Source organism: Botryllus schlosseri, chromosome 8 (genome assembly GCF_051294905.1).
Source record: "Botryllus schlosseri isolate E-star chromosome 8, Bs_hap1, whole genome shotgun sequence".
Taxonomy (NCBI): Eukaryota; Metazoa; Chordata; class Ascidiacea; order Stolidobranchia; family Styelidae; genus Botryllus; species Botryllus schlosseri.
This window is the reverse complement of record NC_137243.1, coordinates 27877053-27890095: the sequence shown is the minus strand read 5'-3', so window position 1 is coordinate 27890095 and position 13043 is coordinate 27877053. Positions and strand designations below refer to the sequence as shown.

The window sequence follows — 13043 nt, the reverse complement described above, 5'->3', positions numbered from 1 at the left end:
TTTAATACTGCACTTCATTCAAATGTGGTCATTTTCGAAATAGCCAGCTTAAAGTACTCGAATCTGAATGTTATTGATTTCAATGTTTCGAGTTATAGAGTATTGAGAGATGATTTATTTTTCGAGTATTAAAATTATGCAGTTCTTGCCCCTAATAATAAGTCATCAAGGATGTTATAGTTTCCATAGATTTTCCACTGTGGAAGCCTTGAAACCATGATTCGTCGTATCGCATCATACGAAGCAGGTAGTACAAAGGTACAACGTTCGTGGAAATGACATATCTTGGAATCCGTGATCATTGATCAACTCACAGCATTGACGCGAGCACGACGAAATAGACATGGTCAAAAAATACTAAATGATCTGTAATGTGATGTGGAACTGGTACATTGTTCTTCGAGGTCGCACAAAAGGTAAAATACTGTTATGACGTCTGAATGAGTCATACTCGATTCCGAATCGAATAATCCAGGAATCCGATTTCGCCTAACCACTGCTCAATGCCCATGCTTAGGCTAATTCTTCAAGCTGATTATCTATATATGTTAGCGGTTGAGACCATTCGGACGAAATCGTTTTATAATGTGCAATAGGGCAGGGTTTCTCGACTTTTTGGGGATACGCGAGAAACTTCACTTCCCTGACAGTATAACAATTTCTGCAACAACGATTTCAAAGTTGATGGCATTTGCTTATTATGAAGGACACTTGATTAGCGCTATTGTTAACTGCAGTGTGTTGCTTATGTGCAATGATAAGCAGACAATAGTTTATATTTATAGAACTGGTTTAGTATAGTGATGTCCTTGCAATATGAGAAAATGTGTGGAGTCTTCTGCTCTAACCCTCCACTTAAAGTAGTGACTCGTGACTCGTGAGCAAGGTTTTGCCAAGCATGTGGATGATTGCTAATAGTTTTCCTTCCATACTTTCCGTTCAATATAGTTTAGTAGAGTATTACGTCAAACTCGTATAGCCCAGTGAAATGATGTTTGAAATTGTACTCATATAATTTGTCGTATGAGGTTTGTTACATTCTTCTGGCATTGCAGTAGTATACTCGGTAGTTATCCATATCCACCCACTCGAGTCGAAGTAACATCGTCTATTTCTACTGGAGTCGTGATTTCCGAGTAAGTAAAGTAAATAAACGAGCCCAATGTCATAAATTTTGCACTAGCAACTCAGATACCGAATTCCAACGAGTACAAAGTTTCGGACTTTTACATATTCCCACTAATAAATCTCCATAGTAGAAATACATGATACAGAGCTATTTTTCTTTATAAATTCATAATTATAGCCCTGTTTTCGGCATGATGTCTTCTGTTCTCTTCGACTTTCATTCATCCGCATCAAAATAAGTAGAACTGGACCGGGTAATGATCACTGACTTTTTCAACCTTTCAAAGAAGAAATAACACGGATTGTTATGTGATTTGAAATCTATACACGCACAAAATTGCTGTCATTTATTCCTGGTGACAAATATAATATTACCTTTGCTTATATCAGGGGTTATTGAAGCCGACCAGCCAATGAAATCTCGCCATTGTTTCTGACGCGTGCACGATATCATCAAAGCAATGTTCGGTTTGTTTTAAATAAGCACATATATTATCTCCATGTCCTCACTATATAATCAAATACCAGTATTGCGTCTTTGGTTTATAATCCCAATTTTATATAGTGCGGCCCGCGAATGGATTCAGATGATGAATGCAGCCCGCGAGCTCAAAAGTTTGCCCACCCCTCTGGCCTATATACTCGAAATTTAAATGTATATCAGTGATTTGCCAGTGATATCGTCCCAGAGTCGCAAGAGTCAAAAGTGATCACAGTTGCCTGTTTAATGGGAACAGTGATATAAAGTGCTGTAATTCAAACAGTCAAATGCTCTAATGTGCAATACCGAACGAAATGTATACGAACGATTCAAAAGAGATCTAGTTTACTAAAGGTGAGTTAAATTTTCAATTATTCACGCGCTGCAGCCAACGAAAATGGAATGGTCGACGGACGCTTTGTATAACCGGGAGCCAAACAAGTGGGACACAAAGTTGATTAACGATAGTTGGATTCCAGCAGCAGGTGGCTTCAGTAAACACGAAATAAACGACCATCGTTCACGGCCAGAATTGTACAAACTACGGGATTTTCGAAATGGGCAACTAGAACTAGAACTACTAACTTGCTAATACTCGCAACTACAACCAGAACTACAACTACTCCCTTGTCAACTACAACTACAGCTGGATATACTCGCATTTCGAATCTCGCAACTATAGAAATATAAAATCAAATCAAAATTCCCAATTAGAACTAGAAGAAGATCTTCGAAATTTTTTCAAAATCCCTAACCACTACTAGAACTAGAACTACTCACTTTTTAAAAAAACGGGAAGAACAAGAACTAGAACTAAAAACTGTTAGTTAGTTGACCTTCAACTAACTAAATTGGTACGGTTAGTCCAATTCTGTACAAGTATAGATCGTTACTGACGCGTAGACACATCCGGTGTACATGAGTACACGGTGTTCATCCGGCCACAATTCGAATAATGAAGGCGTGTGGGATAAAGATTTGATATGCAGAGTTCAATCAAATGAAGAATGTAGGCGATGAATGTCGAATGTTCAACGACGATTGAGTGTGGGAGTATTTATAACATTAGCGCGAAATATAACGACATTGGCAATCTGTCAGCAGACTATTGCGAGTTTTACAACAGAATTCGGCGTCAGACGACATCGTTTAACCAAGCGTGGTAGTCTGTCTCATGTTCAATTCTGAAGCGTCTAAAATATATTCTCCGAAATTCCTAAGAATCAAAACCTTAAACAGAACAACAAGAACTTGTCAAGTCTCGGGATCATGTTCACAGGCGCGAACAACGAACCAAATTCACACAATCACGGGGTCTTTTTGTTCCTCGTGCATTCTTATATACTGCATCCGACATCTTTCCATGTATATGAGAAGCACTACTGCTTCGAATTGAACTCGATTCAATTCTGATTCTAATAGAATTTGGGAAAAAGCTGTGTAGCTATAACTCTAATTTTAATCTAATTTGCCAAAAAACTGCGTAGCTATAGTTCTAATTCTAGTCTAATTTGGAAAAAATGTGCAGCTTTCAGTCTAGTTCTAATCTAATTTGAAAAAGGTGAAAATTTTCTAGCGTCCAACTCATCATAACACGTATCCGGACCGGCATGAAAAATGGAACGGTTATATTACCTGATACCGGATACTGTACTTAGCAGTGGTTGCACTTGCGTATCAAATATTTCGTTACCAAATTCATATGCAGCTTAATAATCCCAACTTACGATATCCTTGTCCAAATGGTATTTACGTCCATAATTAAATGGCTTGGCGCAACACGAATTCCGCATGATGTGACTGCCTTTCAGTACGATCCTGCAAAGTTACCAGAAATAGAATACTAATATTTGGAGTTCCTCACACGCAAATTGCTGCTGTTTGGACTGTTAGTTGGTCGGCAATTAGGTACATGAACTTCTTTTCCATTTGCGCAGGCGCAAAATGCACAGATGTGGACAGCAGGCATCGGGCCTTCGCCCTTCGGTGTCGTATAGACTCGGGCATTCTACGACTCGCAGACCAACCCGACTCTGCTCCTCCCGCAAAAAGTTACTTGGAATGTAGAAAAAACTACTTTAATATGTTAATGCGTTAACTGCAACCAAAGGCCTATAAACTATAATCCAGAAATGCTATTACTTTGAATCCTGATGATAGTGTTTCATTATTATGTATCATGTTGCATGCATAAGTCGTATGCATGATCCAGATTCTGACTATATCCAATATTGCAAAGTATGCAACGTCACAATCGTGCAATTCGCAACGTGACAATGATGATAACAGGACAACGTTTGAAATATACTATCAGAGAATGGTCAAAGTCATCATTGTTAAAAGTAACGTCGTAAGCTTCTACTCTGGTAAGAGTACAAGTAGCAATTTTAAGAATGAAAAAAGTAAGTTTTTAACTCTAGTTTCGCCTAAAAATGACGACAACCTTCGAAGGGTTTTCAAATGATGAAGATAGCGAACCAACAAATGTTTTGTTTTGTCTCAAAGTGAAAGGGAGTGAACTATTCGTAAGGCCAACGCCTTAATCGTTGACCCGGCTTGGACTGTTCTTGTTTAAAAAAGAACTCTGGATGTGAAGACCATTGAAGCCATACTGCATTACGATCAGCCGGCACATATTTGTTCACATCTTTCATAGAAACTTTCTGTTCATTGATAGAAGCGCAATACGTCCGAAAGGTGAGTAAGTCTTACCTGTCATAAGCACAATCTGTTTTCTTTGTGGTTGTGTCATAATCGTCCGGTATCATCCACAGGAAACGCGGATCTTGTCTCAGCTTACAGTCTTTCCACTCTGCTTTTCTCATGTAGGAGCAATCCGCGTTCATATCGCCTGCTAGGATTATGTTCTGGAAAAGAATGAGAACATTCAGAGTACGTTTAGGCGCGATATTTGGCTCGTTGGACCACAAAATAATTGATTGATAAGTTAATAACTCCAGTGGTGGGATTCATTCGGTTCGCACCGGTTCTAGAAAAACGTCTAGCAGTACTAATCTGCAGTGCATTTTCTCACTGTGATTATGTCTACTTACAGCTGCGAGTCAGCAATTTTGAACATGAACTCTATAAAAAATAGATTTCGCATCTTCATGGCGAGTGAAAACCTTCACTAGCGCCTTCGATTCGCTCTCGCGACCTTAGAGCCAAGATTTGAAAACCAGCAAGAAATAATAAATGCAAATTCTCGCACTAGATGTGACTATCAGAACAATAAATACATTCAACTTATTGTTGCTTCTGCTAATACCGCTTTACCAACTTTTTTGTATAGTTATACCGTATTATATTTCTATGACTGTAAATTATTTCATGACAGATAGGCCTATAATGGACCTAAGCAAACTTTTAACTTTTCCTGATGGACCTTTGCTAAACATAGTTAAGTAGCCCCGTCCTTCGGTACTGTGGAAGTGGTCAAAATGCATGTGTGTGTCGCCATTGTGAAATGGGAAAATGTCGCTTTGATATTGTTCGAATCGCAGTACCAATAGACCATAGATCAGTCGCATGAAGGGAAATAAAAAAAACCTCGCCCAGAAGACGTTCTGCTTCTTCGCAGACTTTAACCAGGCTATTCATCTCGGCCAAGACGTCGTCGGGTTTGATGTGGACTGGAATGAATGTAAATTCGCGGACGGCACCTGTCGTAATAAAACGCGAAATCAGCAAGGCGGTGCAAGTTGCGATCAATTATAATGCATATTTTATTATTGCTGTATATCTATAGTAATAATAATATATATTAAAGTCATATTCATTTAATGATGTGTGGGCTACCTTTTGAGTCAATCCTCCGAAATCGGGCTACGGTTGGTTCTCGTTCGAACTCATCGTTCGTGTCATTGCTTTCATACACGGTTAGCAATTGTAACTTGTCCTTCCTAAAATCAAAAGTGAGTTAATATCGCTTCGTTTCCGATATGGTTATCGTATGAAATGCTGCGATGACAAGATGTGGATTATCGTTCATCAACTTATTTCGATGATAAAATGCTATACCTACGATACAACTGGGGTTTTGTTTTTTAGAATGAGTGAATATGCAATTATGCATTTACAACACCGATGGTTGAAAGTATTGCATTTAAAACAAAAATCAATTTAAACAAACATATTTAAAACATGGCCCTTGTTTAAACCATGTATTTGTTTTATTTTTTTTAACCATGACGTCACGAATCTTTAATGGTGACACCACAGTGGATGGGCACTGGCAATTGAAAATATAGGGTAAATATGGCTCGTTCGACGAAAAGGGCTACCGACTACTGTCAGAAACAGACCAAAAATATATTTAACCAGTACTTTATCGTTATGCTGCATTTTTATGGTCGGCGGTCATCATCATCAGATCACCCATTCCGTACCAATTATCTTGGCTATAACTGTTGAACCGACGACGATTTCGAGGATTTCAGCCACTCCATATCGTATACGTCTACTATATTGGGTCCAAATCGTCCGTAGGTTCATATACTACATGTTTTCGAAAATATTTAAACAAGTATGGCATAATTATACAACGTTTGAAAAAAAACGATTTTGTGTTTTTTTTTAAAGGCATTTGTTTAAAACACTGTTTAAAACATGTATTAAGTAAAGTGTTTCGAAACACCGTTTGTTTTGAATGCAACCCTAGTTGAAACGGGGCCCTTGTTTGAAACATATTTTTTTAATGATTTTTCCATAGCGGTGGTTCTTTACTGGTGGTGGTGTCAAGACAAGACACGCATTAAACTCATATGCCAGTCTTGACCATCATGGGTTGCATGTATAGTTAGGCCCGATCAGTAGTGGTATTGTGACTGTGGTGTTGCGTCGTGTGCAGTGGCGTACGCAGGAGAGGTTGGGGTTACGAAATAGAAACCTAGACCATCTGAAATGCCAATTCTGTCCCCAATATTTATGGGATCATTTGTAATCAAACAATTGGTATCACGCTGTTGCGTTTTGACCGAACGATACGCTGACACTTTCCAAGGTGAAGCCTCGGTTGTTGCACAGTTTATTTTGTGCGCCAGTAAGTAATTTTGAGGTCCAGTGTGTGGTGGATTTTTTGTTTTCATGACTCAATGAAAATTTGGGGCTCCGCGAAGGCTTGCAGATTAGCGTAAGTGTTCCGCGGAATAGAAATGGTTAAGAACCGCTGTTCTATAGCCATAATAATATTTTGGTTCATCAAGTTGAACTGTATACTTGCATAGTTATATATGCAAGAAATACTTTCACGATCTAAAACCAGGATGAGGCGCCCATGCACGGCGGACTAAGCAGTAATTTCTCACTTTCGTCAGTTATCTTCAATGTTGCCTATAGAATAACCATCTTGGGCAGGAGTGGGCAATTATTTTCTTCCGCGGGTCAAATGAGAAGTAGAAAATACGTTGGCGGGCCGAGTGAAAATTTTTAGCAATATTCTCCAGCGTATTTTTATTTTATTTACAAATTACATTGTTAATAAAGGCTGCTCAGTGAATGCGTTGATATCAAGTAATGAGAAAGTGACGGTTAATTAAAAAATATATATTCGCCGTCATGATTCGAAACAGTGTTAAACATGATACATTTTTAACACTGTTTGAACCACTATCCACGCTCTTCTGTTAACACTCTAAAGTAGGGGTTTTCAAGCTTTTTCAGGCACGCCTCCCTTTATGATAGGAACAATTTCGTGACCCTCTTATCATGATATCACAAAAAATATTAAAAATTGCAACCAGAATGATAGCAATCCCAACGGATGGCATGGAAGATTCTGTCTGTTGATGAGATAATTCTGAAATAGAAACGTTGGAGCAACACACGAAGCAATAACTATAAGATGGGGAATATCGCGCGAAGCGCGAAAATTTTTTCTTATTGAACTCCGGCTTCGCGCTACCATTCTGATCCTCTCGCGGCCCTTAGTTCGAGAACCACTGAACTTTGTATATGCAATAGTACAAAGCTTATTTTCTTGTTCGCTGCATTATGAGCAGTGTGCAGCTTTAATAGACTTTATGCTGAGCGAAGCTTGCAGTTTTTTTGAACCTCGCCCTCCCTTGACCGAGTGTTTCGAGTTTTTGTCATAAGACCGACTTTAATTAAAATCGTTATTCTCGGCAACATGCTCGGCAAAAACTGAAAGAACGGGTATACCCCTGACTCCAGTATACAAATATTTAGTGTTCTAAATTTTAAACCTGAACCTTCTTGGAATTTCAGTTTTCGGCTTTCTTTTTTTGGGGGCATACCCGTTAATCCTTTATGGGTGATAGATATGATGAGTCGTATAGTACTCGCGAGCACTGATTGACTTGTTTTACGAATTAGGGATTTGGAAACGTATCGCGTACCAACTTGAAACACAATCCGTATAATGCGTAATTTGACAATGTCAACAACGAAAATTTGAGCTAAACTATATGGAAAGAGTAATTTTTTGTGGCTACTCATACTTTGCCGCATTGCATATATTTTGAATCTTGATTACACATGCGAGGTAAGTAGGCAGCGTAATCGTGACATAATAATGAACAGGCTTCAAAGTAAACGAATTTCCTGTTCATTTAATACAGCCTATGGTTTTAATCATGCAAAGAGCAAGTTTCATGTTTTGAATTCCAAGCAACCTTTCGCGGGCCGCACAAAATGGCTTCGCGGGCCGCATTTGGCTCGCGGGCCGCACTTTGCCCAGGCCTGATCTTGGGTGATGGCTGGATTAAGAAAATCTTCATACATGGGCCTAGTGGAATGTGCTGAGTGAGGTTAATTCAACCACAATGTTGGTGCGCTCCATTAACTTCTAGAAATCCCAATATACCGGGACGAATTTTATCGGTACGCCACCTATAAACGAATCCTGTCTGCTCTTTGCTTGTGGTTCTGCCTTTCCGGCGCCCCGTGAAATATCCGTAATCCTCTCCGCCCGTGTACTGGTTCAATTGCCGCATGAGTCGCGGAAACGCGGTCTGACTCGAGTCACGAATCTCCAGTACACCGATCAAGTCGTACCTGTCAAGGATCTGTAACAAATACCAGGGTTGTAATGACTCGAGTCATGACTCGACTCGAGTCAGACTCGAGTCACGATTTTCTGATGACTCGACTTGACTCGAGTCATTTTCTCAAAATACGGATATGACTCGACTCGACTCGAGTCAATATGTGTATTGACTCGACTTGTACTCGAGTCATTACACATGACTCGAACCAAGTCATATGAATCGAGACTCAGACGGCAAAGAGCGACGTTTCGTTATAATTTCGAAGAGTAGTAAAGTAAAACCAACCACCCTATTGGGAGTTGGTCTATTGGTACTGGTATTTGAAAATGCGACCAGAAACTATTAAAAGTGAGGAAAATTACTATATTATAAATGCGAAACATTCGATATCACCAAACAGAGTTATAACAGTGGGTTTAACAATAATTTAACGGGAAACTGAGCAGTCAACCCAATGAGTTGGACTCGGACTCGAGTCATAATGCCATGACTCGGACTCGAACCTCTGATCGATGACTTGGACTTGGACTTGACTTGGTGGTCAACTGAAAATGACTCGACTTGACTCGAGTCACAACTAAAAAAGTGAGATTGACTTGTGACTCGGAGCCTTGTGCCTTGGTTACAACCCTGACAAATACATATATACACTTGACTATAGTTATTAAAAGTAGGGCTGGCTACAATGATCCGAGTACTCGAATCTGAATCGATTATAAATTTTAGTGATTCGAATCGAGTAAAAGACGATTTTTTCGAGCACTGAAATCATGTTCTCCTTCCGACTGACTACAATGATCCGAGTACTCGAATCTGAATCGATTATAAATTTTAGTGATTCGAATCGAGTAAAAGACGATTTTTTCGAGCACTGAAATCATGTTCTCCTTCCGACTGAAAGTTAATCTACTATCGAGAACTATTTTCCACTGAGGAAGCCTTGAAACCTTGATTGGCCATGTCGCAGCATACGAGACATAGTATAAAGCTAAGAACGTTACTGGAAATTATACATTTCTGAAGTCATGGTCATCCCATAACATTGTCAAGAAGTGCAATGAAATCGGTATGGTCGACGAAATACCAAAGTATCTTTAATGTGACGGATAACGGGCATTATGTCTTTTGTGGTGGCATGAACGGTACATATTTGAACTTTGACATATTGCATTCTGTTGTGTCGTCATTATGAGTGATACTCGAATACTCGACTCGACATACAGGCATCAGAATCGAATCACTCAGGTACTCGATTTTGCCCAGCCCTATCTATAAGGTGAATAAAGAAACTGACACTTGCAGTTTATTCGGACGAACCCATCGTCTAACGCTAACTATCACTCATACTGGGCCCACGGAGGCGGTAAACAACCGACATACCGATTTTAGTGAATTAAGAATGTTGAAACAAATGATAATTAGACAGATTATCCCAGTGCTCTAAAATATAATATATACTAAGGAAGTAATTACTCGACTGTGCACTCTTTCTGAAATTCTGAAAAGCATTGATGTATGTAGGATTACCCATTCTGATTGCTGAACTTTGTAGACTTGGATTGATTCCAGTGCCATATCTCCTTATGAAAGATGTTTAGAGCAGGGGACACCAACGCGGTGCCCACGAGCGCCAGGTCGCCCGTCAGAACCAAATGAGTCGCACGAGGTCAACAATATTTAAATTAGACCTTTGAAGTTCGAAGTGCAGAAGGGTTCCACATGGACGAAAGTTGAACATGGTTACGTCGACCCTAAGAGATATGCGAACGCAATTTTCGATTGGGGCGCTGCTCGCCTTCGCCCTTGCGGAGGCTTAGCGTGAATATAATTAAAATTCCCGAGCCTCCCGAGGCGCGGAGATTGGAGCTTCGGCGCGAAGTGTGACAACGCAACTGAACTCGGAGATGCTGGTGTGAGTTCCGGGAAAGCTATCCCTTCTTGGTAAAAGGAGTTATAGGTCGCCTGGTTGGCAAAGCGCTAAAAGAGGATGAATTGCCAAAATGAGGACATTTGCGTGTCCACGGAGGACGTTTTCGATTTGAAAAAGGAGATCGAACAGATCCTCGTAAAGTTGGACGCAGGCCTAGGTCAATCCGACATATTATTCGATAATCAATTTTGAGCGTTGAATTGGGATGGAGGTCAACAATACTTACTTCTAGTAGAACATCCGTAACCTTCGCTTTCTTTACTTTCGATTTCCCGAAAACCTGGATGTTAAACGCCGATATCACAAGCTTCGATTTCCACTGCATACCACATTCGCCATCATTGTCTTCGCAAGCCACCAATTTCAACCATATAATTAGAGCCACCGTTATTGCCCAGAATACCTTCGCTGCCATAATGCCCACAACTGAAGAAATGCTGCATCTGCTCAGTGCTCACAGTATGCTGTATGAAAATCTGTAGGCCTAAGTCATCTCAACTTTTCGTGTTATATGTTACTGCATATTACACCAACATGAGCGCACAATAGGGCTGTTCAAAAATAACTTTTTTTTCCGGATTCCAGCCATTCAGTGATTAAATCGTCAGGTTACCTTAAAAAACGCTGCACACCAAATTTGGTTCAATTCTAACAAGTATAGGGCTCCGCGGATCCAATTAAAATTTTTAATTTATACAGGAAAATTGAAAAAAAAAATTTTTCAAATTTTTCTGTCAACCCCATGAAATTGTTGAGCTGTCTTCAGAGACGATGCAAATAAAATTTGACTCAATTCGGACTAGTAGAAGTGGAGTTATTGGAGTTTTTCGTTGATAATTCTCCAATTATCCTTGATTGGTGGATAATCCGAGAAATATCAACAAAAAACTCAAATAACTCCGTTTCTACTGGTTGGAATTGACTCAAATTTCATTTGCATGGTCTTTGAAGACATCTCAACATTTTCATGGGGTTGAGAGAAAAATTTGAAATTTTTTTTTTTTTAATTTCACGTAGTAAATTAAAAATTTTAATTGGCTCTGCGGACGCTTAGACATGTTCGAATTGAACCAAATTTGGTGTGCAGCCTTTGTTGTGGCAACCTGACAATTTAATCAGTGAATGGCTGGAATCAGGAAAAAAAAGTTATTTTTGAACAGCCCTAGCGCACAATGATGGTTAGTAGGCACACACAGGAATTCATTGCACACACTTACAAAAACCTACCATCATTTGTAGGAACGTTCATCATATATTACATTGCGGCAGAAATGACTTTGCTTTCTCAAACATTACGCCTATGTACGACAACCCTTATAGGTATCATGCTAGCTTATTAGCTAAACCATCATGTACAAACTGTACAAATCATTGTATGGTACCATGGAACGCGTATTGTCACGAAATACCTGACTTGTGGCAATTCTGTCGACGTGTTTCCGATAAGAAATGGTGATTCGGGTGTATCTATTGAATTTGACATTCTATGGATTTGTTTCTATTCATGTCATTTGCGCGACAAGTGGCAACTCGCCTTAGGGTTTTTTGAGACATTGAGAAATAATATAAGGCTAGTTAGTAAGCCGATGCGGTACTTTCCAATGGAATACCATATGTTCTATTTCCACCTATCTATACCACTCGTGAACAGCGAGCATCGATAGTTGCAATGGTAATGTTTTTTCACCGGTGTTGCATGAAACCTCAAGGGTATCCAGAGTCAATCTCAAGGCTTCCCTGCAGGTCAAGACACAGACTCAACTCATACATATGATATGTATTGATTGGTCGCAGGCAATTAAGTCCGATCGATAGTGGAATTGTGACTGTTGTGGTGGCACTTCGTGTGCAGTACGCATGTGGGTAGGGGTGCGAAATCTAAACCCCATTCTTCTGAAACGTCAATTCTATCATCAATGTTTATAAGCTTATTTGAAATTTAACAATTGTTGCGTTTCGACTGAACAATACGATGATACTTACCGAGGTCTAGCCTCGCATTTCTGAATTGTTGTCTGAAAGGGAATACAGAAGTCTCACTGATTCGCAAGAAATATTCATAATCATGTTTTCGATTTGCGTGTGTGGGTCAATCGATTAATCCCATTAAAAGCTAATACCACATACACACACATAAGCCTAACTCAGGGGTGGGCAAACTACGGCCCATACTGGTTCTTCAGCTGTCGGCATTGTGTGTTGTGAAGCTTGACCAAAAGCAGAATCAACATATCCATAAGTCGATCGTTGCTCGCATATTTAAATTTCCATCCAATCGTGAGAATCGACACAACCTATACTTTCATTCCTAATTTTGATCAATTGATTGAGGATGGCCAGCTAATAAAATCTTGATAATTTTTCTTACACATTTGCGTTATCATCAAATCAACAATACATATAGGCGACAGGCGTAGCCGGGGAGGCACAGGGGCCATACCCCAAAAATTGTTCGAAAACTTTCGTAAATTGACATAAAGTAGAGTAATTTAGACTG

The 13043-nt window shown here is 39.5% G+C and overlaps 1 protein-coding gene across 1 annotated transcript in view; it reads right to left on the bottom strand.

Moving 5' to 3' along the window:
- Nucleotides 1-1093: 1093 nt before the first annotated feature.
- The window catches only part of LOC145444379 (uncharacterized), a 42955-nt gene continuing 31005 nt past the window's right edge, over nucleotides 1094-13043 (bottom strand). Inside the window, exons 8-14 of the mRNA XM_080322346.1 lie at nucleotides 10773-11000; nucleotides 8459-8634; nucleotides 5408-5511; nucleotides 5159-5271; nucleotides 4322-4476; nucleotides 3337-3427; nucleotides 1094-1406 (exon numbers count right to left, since the gene is read on the bottom strand). Of these exons, the coding sequence (XP_080178472.1) occupies nucleotides 1359-1406; nucleotides 3337-3427; nucleotides 4322-4476; nucleotides 5159-5271; nucleotides 5408-5511; nucleotides 8459-8634; nucleotides 10773-11000 (915 nt within the window). The 3' untranslated portion in view covers nucleotides 1094-1358. The remainder of the gene's footprint in view (nucleotides 1407-3336; nucleotides 3428-4321; nucleotides 4477-5158; nucleotides 5272-5407; nucleotides 5512-8458; nucleotides 8635-10772; nucleotides 11001-13043) is intronic.